General features: G+C 35.9%; 1 protein-coding gene across 7 annotated transcripts in view; it reads left to right on the forward strand.

The window, feature by feature from the left end:
- The window catches only part of LOC107631143 (RNA cytidine acetyltransferase 1), an 11,196-nt gene continuing 1,287 nt past the window's right edge, over nt 1-9,909 (forward strand). Inside the window, exons 1-26 of one of the 7 annotated variants that reach the window (XM_021119349.1) lie at nt 1-436; nt 660-770; nt 1,446-1,597; nt 1,697-1,808; nt 1,973-2,064; nt 2,195-2,366; nt 2,481-2,603; nt 2,741-2,914; nt 3,104-3,214; nt 3,311-3,444; nt 3,532-3,625; nt 4,549-4,650; nt 4,924-5,060; nt 5,177-5,274; nt 5,446-5,569; nt 5,655-5,742; nt 5,836-5,935; nt 6,022-6,074; nt 6,485-6,661; nt 6,753-6,790; nt 7,382-7,475; nt 7,936-8,115; nt 8,194-8,302; nt 8,675-8,744; nt 9,056-9,203; nt 9,581-9,709. In XM_021119349.1, coding sequence (XP_020975008.1) covers nt 1,704-1,808; nt 1,973-2,064; nt 2,195-2,366; nt 2,481-2,603; nt 2,741-2,914; nt 3,104-3,214; nt 3,311-3,444; nt 3,532-3,625; nt 4,549-4,650; nt 4,924-5,060; nt 5,177-5,274; nt 5,446-5,569; nt 5,655-5,742; nt 5,836-5,935; nt 6,022-6,074; nt 6,485-6,661; nt 6,753-6,790; nt 7,382-7,475; nt 7,936-8,115; nt 8,194-8,302; nt 8,675-8,744; nt 9,056-9,203; nt 9,581-9,709 — 2,652 coding nt within the window. In that variant the 5' untranslated portion in view covers nt 1-436; nt 660-770; nt 1,446-1,597; nt 1,697-1,703. Of the gene's footprint in view, nt 445-659; nt 771-1,445; nt 1,598-1,696; nt 1,809-1,972; nt 2,065-2,194; nt 2,367-2,480; nt 2,638-2,740; nt 2,915-3,103; nt 3,215-3,310; nt 3,445-3,531; nt 3,626-4,548; nt 4,651-4,923; nt 5,061-5,176; nt 5,275-5,445; nt 5,570-5,654; nt 5,743-5,835; nt 5,936-6,021; nt 6,075-6,484; nt 6,662-6,752; nt 6,791-7,381; nt 7,476-7,935; nt 8,116-8,193; nt 8,303-8,674; nt 8,745-9,055; nt 9,204-9,580; nt 9,710-9,909 lie in introns of those variants that run through there. The other 6 variants (XM_016334485.2, XM_016334486.2, XM_016334488.2 and 3 more) reach the window with 6 other exon arrangements.

Below are 9,909 nucleotides of genomic sequence, written 5' to 3' on the forward strand. Positions count from 1 at the left end.
TCCTCCCTTTCCTCTTCCAGCTTAAACTTTGAACTTTGAAATTGAAAGATCAAAAGAACCCTAGACCCGCAGCCCGCACAGCCCCCACATTCCCCTTCTCCGTCGTCGTCCCCTTCCTTCGTTGCGTGTCTCAACCCAGTCTCTCTTCACTGCGTGCGCCGTCGCTGCTTCTTCGCCCCTCGCTGTGGGTCGTCGCTACTCAGCTCCTCGCCGTGGGTCGTCGCTGTTCTGCTCCTCGCCGTGGGTCGTCGCTGTTCCGCTCCTCGCCGTGCGTCATTTCTGCTTCTCTGCCTCCTCGCCAGTCTTGCTGGGTGGTCTCTGCTTCTCTGCTCCTCACTCGCCGTCTCTGTCCTCGTCGTTGAGTGGTTGACAGTTTGTCAATTTCTTGAGTTGTTGGGTGTTCAGCTAACTGGTGGTGATGGGTAGCTAGAAGAGGGTAAGTGGGTAAGATAGCAATTCATTGTTACAATTCTTCACAGCATTTCTCCGCAAAGCATTTTTCTATTAGCACAAAAGTTTATTTTGACATCTTTCTCTTGAAAAATAATTTAGCCTTACATTTTCCCTACTAAAGACCTTCAAACTAATTAAGCTCCACATAGGCTTGCTGCTTGAGATTTTGTTAACTAAAGTGACAATGATGAGGGCTTAAATGATAGGATTAATGATGATGGAAAGAACGAAGAACTGGATGATGAATTTGATGATTTTCTTGATAGCAAGCCTGTTCTAGAACTGCAGGGTGTGGATCCAAAGAGGGGTTGGAGATGGTAGTCATTGTTTAATTGTTTATGATTTTTATTTGTTACTATAGACATTGATAGAGATGGAACTTTGGTTTGGTATCTGCAGAAAATCTAATCCACAGATGTAAATATACCTGATGTCTTTGAAATGCTATGATTGCATTAAAGTTTTCATTGTGCATAAATGGTAATGTTTAAGCATGAAAATTGAATTGATTCTGAATATAACTCTGCTGAAGCCAATTAAAGAGAATTCTTCACTAAATGGAGATTGAGTCTTTAAAGCCGAAGAAAATTACCAGAGCTTAGAATAGTTTCTTTTTATTTATTTTTTATTTATGTTATTCTTCATGAGTTTAAACTTTAAAATGATAATCAGTGATATGTTTTTTTGTTGCATTTTGTATAAAAATATTAGAAATTATTGTTTGAATATTTGAAATTTATATATTAAATTTTTAATAATTTTATTTTATATTTAACTAAATCGGTTAAACTCCGGTTGAACCACTAAACCGTTGAACCAGTTACTGCACTGGTTTATTTACCAGTTCGGTTGATAAGAAATATAATAGATTTTTGGTAAAAATGTTACAAAGTATATATTTTGGTAAATAAAATATTATTTAAAAAAAAAACCCCAAGACATGACGGTTGGTCTTGTTATTTTATTTTAATTTTAACTTTTATTCTTTTTAGTTTTTATTATAGATGAAAAAACCGAAGTTAACCCCTCCATAAACCCTAATACCAACTGACATATTCAACGTTCCTCATTCCTCAACACACACTTTCTGCCGTCGACGCACGCCACTGTGTGTCACCGCTGTTTCCACCGTCTATTTAGTCAGGTCTTGTTGCTTCCTATCGTAATCTCTCCTATGCTCTTTTTTTTTTCTCTCTCTCCTTGTGAGCTAATCACTCATTTGAAAACTTCAATTTCGCTGCAGAGAAGAGATGAGGAAGAAAGTGGACGAACGAATCAGAAATCTCATAGAGAATGGCGTCAAAACAAGGCACAGGTCCATGTTCGTCATCATCGGCGACAAGTCACGTGACCAGGTCTCTGTTACACACGCCATTTCCTTCTGTAGTGCAGTGATAGGTTCTGCCGAATTTTATACGGTTTTGGAAGCTTAATTTTATACCGTGAAGGAAATTAGAAGGCATTGCATTTTTTCTTTCTCTCTTTTTTGAGTGCTAAACACAGTCTTTAATGTGTGCAGATTGTGAATCTTCACTACATGCTTAGCAAGGCCCAAATCAAATCCAGGCCAACTGTTTTATGGTGTTACAAGGACAAACTTGAACTCAGCAGGTTCTGCATATATAATTGATGCCTTGGTTTTGTTTTTATGTGATTTAGTTGTGGTAATATCCAGTGTATATGTTCTGTTTGAGTTGTTGTAGACATGGTTTTAACATGATTAAGATCATTGTGAATGCAGTCATAGGAAGAAACGTGCTAAGCAGGTTAAGAAATTGATGCATAAGGGGCTTTTGGATCCTGAGAAAGTTGATCCTTTTTCGTTGTTTTTAGAGAGTACGGGTTTAACTTATTGTTTATACAAGGATTCTGAAAGAATTCTCGGGAATACTTTCGGAATGTGTATACTCCAGGTATCTTATGCTTCCTATTAATTTTCTTTGTTGTTCTTTCCATGTTACTTTTTCTTTTGTCTCTTTTTTTTCCCCACTGAGATGCATCAATTTCGCCATTGTCTTTCCTTTTAGGATTTCGAGGCGTTGACACCTAATCTCCTAGCAAGAACAATAGAAACAGTTGAGGGAGGAGGGTTAATTGTTCTGCTGCTTCGTTCATTATCCTCACTTACCAGTCTCTACACCATGGTGATGGTATGAACACAGATTCATCAGAATTGATGTTTAAGTACTTTTTCTTTTATTCTTTTTGTTTTTATTTTGAATTTTAAACATCTACTTTTCGGTTAAGTCATACAAAATGCAAATTTTCTGTTGTTCACTGGTTGCAGGATGTCCATGATAGATTCCGGACTGAATCTCACTCTGAAGCTACTGGGCGCTTTAATGAGCGTTTTTTATTATCATTTGCTTCTTGCAAGGCATGTGTGGTCATGGACGATGAGTTGAATGTACTACCAATTTCATCTCATATTAGGTCTATTAGCCCAGTTCCTGTTAAGGAGGTACTATGATATCATCTATAACTATCTGTTTCCTTTTTGTTTCTGTGCTCTGTGAAAATTTTGAGAAATTTTTATTATGATGTTGCCAAAAGCATTTAATTTACCATGTGCTCTTTTCTTCTCTCCTTTTTTGGCTGCCAAGTAAAACTATTAACTATCTAATTTTGTGCCTCTAAATTGATGTTTCAGGACTCTGAGGGACTCTCAGAAGCAGAGCAGGACCTGAAAAACCTTAAAGAACAACTCAATGAAGATTTTCCGGTTGGACCGTTGATTAAGAAGTGTTGCACATTGGACCAGGTTTGTGTTAACTCAACCTTGGATTGTCTACCATGGTTAATCAAAGTAGTTTTTCCTCTATGGTGGATGCAAGCTTTACATGGTTTTTGGTAATAGGGAAAAGCTGTCATCACATTTCTGGACGCAGTTCTGGACAAGACCCTTCGTAGCACTGTTGCATTGTTGGCTGCTCGTGGTCGTGGGAAATCAGCTGCTCTTGGTTTATCAATTGCTGGAGCTGTTGCTGTGGGGTATGTGCTTTTGATGCTTATAGATACAGTTATTGCTCATATTTATGTTGACTTTGTTTGGATCTGATTGTAAGATTGCCTATGTAGGTATTCAAATATCTTTGTAACTGCACCAAGCCCAGAGAACTTGAAAACCTTGTTTGAATTTATATGCAAAGGTTTTGAGGCACTTGAGTACAAGGTACTAGTTCACTTCACTTACAGCTGTTATCATTATTCATTGCTTTAGTAAGAAACAAGTTGCAAAATCTGCATTGATGGCAAATGGGCAGTTAGATTTAGGTAATGGACTGGCGTCCTAACTCCTAAGTACCTTTCTTGTACATTTTCATTTATATTAGATATCCTAACGGTTCATCCAACATCTCTTAATTGCTAAATATCAACTTCTGGACTACATCTACTTTCTTATTCAAATGGTTGTCTAGGAAAACTTTGCAATAAAGAGAATATTATTTTGCTTTCCAAGAAGAAATCAAGGGATCTTCTCATCTTAAAAATGAGTATATTGAAGAGAACAGAAGAGAAATAGGGAAAGCGTGAACTAATATGTACAAGTGAGATAGATAATGGTGTGTTGATAGTCTGACCAAAAACATGTGCATATAATTAGTCAATTTAGGTAAGTAATGGAGCTGGAAAACATATCCTTTCAACTATACATAGTGAATTCTGTTAATAATATGTATTATTTATGTCTGAGAAATTATTCCCTATACCGAGTGTTATGGCGTGCTTATTTGCCACTTATTTGTTTTTTCTCTCTTCCCCAAAAAAATGTAATAAACTTCCCTATTAAATTCCATTCCATGCAATACATTTGAAGACCAAGGAAAACATTAAAGTTTCCACATTCATATTATAAGTGTACCTAACTGTTTACTTTTCTAGTCAATAGGATACCAAATGATTGATCACTTCACATTGATTTTGCATCTTATTATCTCCTTTTAACTTTATGTTTTTTGGGAACAGGAGTGAGTGAGAATAGAATGTTCCTGAAAACTGTTTATAGTATTTGAATCCCAACCTCTTGCCTTTCGGTTGGTTTGTGTATAAAAACTTGATTAAATTCGAAAGTGCTGCTCTTTCCTATGTAAACAGGAACACATTGATTTTGATGTGGTACAAAGCGCAAATCCTGAATTCAAGAAAGCTACTACTGTAAGGATTAACATTTACAAGCATCATAGACAAACAATTCAGGTAAAATTTTTTTGTAATGCAGATGCTTTTACGTTAATAAATGTCTTGATGTTAAGGAAACTTAATGTTTACGTAATGCTATAAGTATAAATTTGGATGTGTATGCTACATTGATAACTTCTTTCCTTTTTTTTTCCCTCTTATAAGGGATATCTTTTATCCTACCGTTATATTGTATTATTCCTCTCACAGCCCTAATGGTAATCTTCTTTTATATATAAAAAAATTGTAAACATGATTCTGAACTTGTGTTTTCATCTAAATGGTTTTCAGTATATACTCCCACACGAGCATCAAAAGCTTTCTCAAGTTGAATTATTGGTTATTGATGAAGCAGCTGCCATTCCACTGCCGCTTGTGAAGTCTTTGCTCGGGCCATACCTTGTCTTCCTGTCATCGACAGTTAATGGGTATGCCTTGTTTTTCATTTTATTTAATGAAGTTTGCTGTGCCTATTGTTTATAGAGCTAACTTCTGATGTGACTTAATTATGGGAAGACTTATTTCTCTTGAAACTCATGGATAGTTATGAAGGCACTGGGCGTTCATTATCGCTAAAACTTCTGCACCAACTAGAAGAGCAAAGCCATGTATCTTCCAAGAGCACGGAGGGATCTGGTTCTGGTACTTAGTTCTTCTAGCTTTTATTAGTCAATTTTAAATATATAATATGCATGCCATTTTATGCTGAGAAAGGTGGTGCAGTTGAAGGGGATCAAGATTGCTTTTCAACAACTGTTACTGACTGTTATGTGCATGCTTGTTATTTGCTGAATTATGAGTTCTATCTTTCAGGTTCTCTATTTAAGAAAATAGAACTGAATGAGTCCATCAGATATGCTTCTGGAGATCCCATAGAGAACTGGCTTAACACTCTACTATGCTTAGATGTTTCAAGTGCCATCCCTAATCTTAGCAGGTTATATCCAGTGTTTTCATATCATATTGGAAACTTGGACCATCCTTTTTTCCTCTCTGTTTATGGTTCTTCGTTCTGCAATTAGGTTACCTCCACCCAGTGAGTGTGATCTATACTATGTTAATCGGGACACCCTCTTTTCCTACCATAAAGATAGTGAATTGTTTTTGCAGGTAAAAACCAGAATTATCTGATGATTTTGGCTGGAATGATAAATAATTATGCCTGTATTTATTTGCTGTACTAATATATTGATATTCTTGCAGCGAATGATGGCCTTGTATGTTGCTTCACATTACAAAAATTCTCCAAATGATTTGCAGCTGATGGCAGATGCTCCAGCACACCACTTATTTGTATTACTTGGTAGATTTGGTTTCCTTTCTAGTTATTTTTCCTGTGTTTAAATTGATGTGGCTTGAACTAGATATATAATACTATTCAAATTACAGGACCTGTTGACGAATCAAAGAATCAACTTCCTGATATCTTGTGTGTCATCCAGGTTTGCATCTTTGGCATAAATTATCCTTGTCTTCGTTTGTTACATATCTTCACATGATCTGTTTTAACATGACCTTAGGATCTGCAATTTTCTCCTTATCTGCTCTTTGCCTCTCGTCAGATTAACGTGTGATAGCTGATATCATTGTACGAACTATGAAGTTTCAATATCAATGTGTGAAGTTTCATTTGTTTAGCATAAATTTTGTTGTTCTTGCTTGATTGTGATGGGTAAAAACTGTGTAGCTACAAGCATTAGCAAATGGCTGTGATTCTTTGAAGCTTGTATTACTTTGTACCAGCAGTTACTTGGTGTTAGTTTTAGTATGTAATTTCTTGTTATGTTTATCTCCTATTTCTGTTTAGCTTGCACGTCCATTTGTTGTGATTTCTGACATTCATAGCTTACAGGTCTGTCTTGAGGGGCAGATATCTCGCCAGTCAGCAATCAAAAGCTTGAGTGATGGTCATCAGCCTTTTGGGGATCAAATTCCATGGAAATTCTGTGAGCAATTTCGTGATACAGTTTTCCCCTCACTTTCTGGTGCTCGTATTGTACGCATTGCTACACACCCAAGTGCCATGAGGGTAATTCTGTATGAAGGCATATCTTTCTGTTACTAACCTGATTCTCCAAAGGCGTGACACCCTCTTACATTTCATCATCTTTCTTTTACAGCTTGGATATGGTTCACAAGCAGTTGACCTTTTAATACGGTGAGAGCAGATTGCCTCCTTGCTTCAATTGATGTTCACTTTAGCTTTCTTTTCCTTATTCTTTTTAACTTTCTTAAAGCGTTCTTCAAAAGTTTATTTTTACATCTATTTGGTTTTAGTGTGCCTTGGTTCAACTGTGTAGTTGAAAATATGTTGCTGCAGCCTCCAGTCAATTATTATTCTAATCAAGAGCTAATGTAGGTGCTGATATCTCTTATAATTAGAATTGTATTAAATGGTGCAGTACTATAATTCTGAAAATATATTTGTGTTGTTTTAATTACACTTCTCCATCAAGTTACCATTTTTTTTTAGTCTAAGGTGTTGCCTTGGAATGGGGCCTGGTGATTAGAGTTTCTAGTGGTGAGAGCTGCTTCTTCATTTATGGGATAAGCTTCTAGCCTTAAGCATGGGTCCGCCAGGGAAAATGATTTAGCTTGTTTTGGTACCATCCAGATCCAGTACATTGATACTCTGCTTTGAAAGATGTTGTCTCAGGGGCCAGGGCACTCATTTTAGTCTTATATATAAAATATGTAAAAATGTTTAACGTAGATTCAGTTGATCATTTGCATTGCCTACTTTTTACAGTTACTATGAAGGACAACTTACTCCCATCTCTGAGATCGATGTTGAAGATGAAGTGCAAGCTCCACAAGTTAGAGTTACAGAAGCTGCAGAGAAGGTATATTTCTGCTGAACTCCAATATGTATTATGTACAGATTAGTTCTGTTCATTTCTTTATCAGAAGTTAATTTATGCCATAGCGGGATATTGGAGCTATCCGAGTCTTTTTTATAGGCCTGCTGACAGCCACTAGTGCGAAAGCTTCAATTAGTTGCTTATACTTGTTTTCAGGATATTACTAAAGCATTTCATAGTTAGAGATAGTAAAGAAATACTCATTATTAAGTACTTTCGATCAGGTCCTTGCTTATGTATCCTGGCCTTCTTAATTGCTTCCTATAATAAACATTAGGGTAATGTTTGGTATCTGAGTTAAAACATACAGTTGACTGGCAGCAACTGGATCAAAAATGGCAGATTTCATTTGATTTGTTATTGTTTTTTCTTGAGTTTATCAATTTCTCTTTATGTTTCTATATGCTTAGCCTTTTTAATGATATGATGATAATCAATACAGGTTTCGTTGCTTGAAGAAAATATAAAGCCTAGAACAAATCTTCCTCATTTGCTGGTACATCTGCGTGAAAGACGGCCAGAGAAGCTCCATTACATTGGCGTCTCATTTGGGTTAACCTTGGACCTTTTTCGCTTTTGGAGAAAGCATGCATTTGCTCCGTTCTACATTGGCCAGATTCCAGTTAAGATTTAGTTTTTCTTAGGCCGCAGACAATAATAATGAAATTTATTTTACAGATGACATATGTTTACTTTACAGAATGCTGTGACTGGTGAGCATACGTGCATGATCCTGAAACCTTTGAACAATGATGAAATTGAAGTTGATGGATCAAATCAATGGGGGTTTTTTGGTCCGTTTTATGAAGGCGAGTTCATCTTCCTTTGTGCTGGATATAGAACCATTTATGTGCCTCCTTGCCTATTCATGACATTGCATAAGTTTCTATTGTCATGGGGTTTACAGTTTAATCATTGTTACACCCAATTTTCTAAATAAAAGTTAAATTTTACTATAATATAGCATAGTATAGGTCTGTGCATAGCCCACACTTTTAAGTCTATAAGATGCTTGTGCCCGTGTGTTGGGGAGAGGGAGGGTGCTGAATATAAAGCCATTTATGTACCTTTACGCAATAGTTTAAGCTCTTGGAAGAGATTATTCAAGAAAGTATGCTATATGATTTGCCTTCAATATTGATCATTAACTTTGTTAATTTTTATATGATTTTTGTTTGTAGATTTTAAGCAAAGATTTACAAGACTTCTGGCTTCCACTTTTCGTGGTATGGAATACAAGCTTGCTCTGAGGTTAGTATTAGGAATTTACATCTTTTTCCATTCTCAATTTGCAACATTGATGTGATATTTCCCCCACGAAAATTTTAAGATATAAAATTATATAGATGCTTTTACTCAACAGTTAATAGTTTTGATCCTGGATATTGAAAGGAAGTCAAGCGATTCATTTTCTTATGCTTTTCGTAAACTTCTAAGACTGTTGCATAACATACTCATCAACTAAAATTTAGAGTGCATTGAACTCAATGGGTTCTTCTCCCCTGATATTTATCGCCATCATTGAAATACTTGTTCTATTCATATTGTGATAATTCATCCAGCATCATAGATCCAAAAATCAATTTCATGGACCAAGAACCTTGGAAGACCAATTCTGATAAATATTTGGGATCTGTTAGAGAATATCTATCACCACATGATATGAAGCGACTGGAGGCTTATGTTGAAAATCTAGCTGACTTCCATCTGGTAAGATCTCATATATTACTAACCAGAATTTCCAAGTGGTGCCTTGATATGTTCAATGCTTTATTTGGAGATTAAAGAGGTTCTTCACAAGGAGCAAAATTTTTCCCCTGATGATGTCCAGTGATTTCCCTTTTTGAAGTAGAATTTCATCTTGTGCACATGAAAAACACCTTAAGAAAATAATGATTAAGAAATGAATAAGTGAATGGGGGTTTCAAGGAGGTCGTCTAAGACCAAAATTTGTGCCCCATATACATACTGCTGAATATCTGATATATTATATGGTCAATTCACTGTGCCAATACGTACGATTCTCAACACCTGTTTATATGATTTGGAGTGCTTTTAAGTATATCATGACCCTCCTTGTTGGACAGATTTTAGATATTGTTCCCACCATTACACATCTGTTCTTCCAAGAAAAGATTCCAGTTACATTGTCATATGCCCAGGCTTCTGTGTTACTGTGCATTGGACTGCAGAACCAGAACATTTCATACATTGAGGTTTGTTTATTTACTTACTGATTTCTTTAGATGAAAATTGAAATATAACTCAGATGACTAGTTGGCACCGTATGGCTTGTATATGTAAGATAACTGAAGTCCTCCTTTCAAAATGTATAATCATGTAATTTGACGATTCATCATGATACATGTTCTCTATCAAAATTCAAAATTATTCAACTTTTTTTTTTATTTCAGTA

This window comes from Arachis ipaensis, chromosome B03 (assembly GCF_000816755.2).
Source record: "Arachis ipaensis cultivar K30076 chromosome B03, Araip1.1, whole genome shotgun sequence".
NCBI lineage: Eukaryota > Viridiplantae > Streptophyta > Magnoliopsida > Fabales > Fabaceae > Arachis > Arachis ipaensis.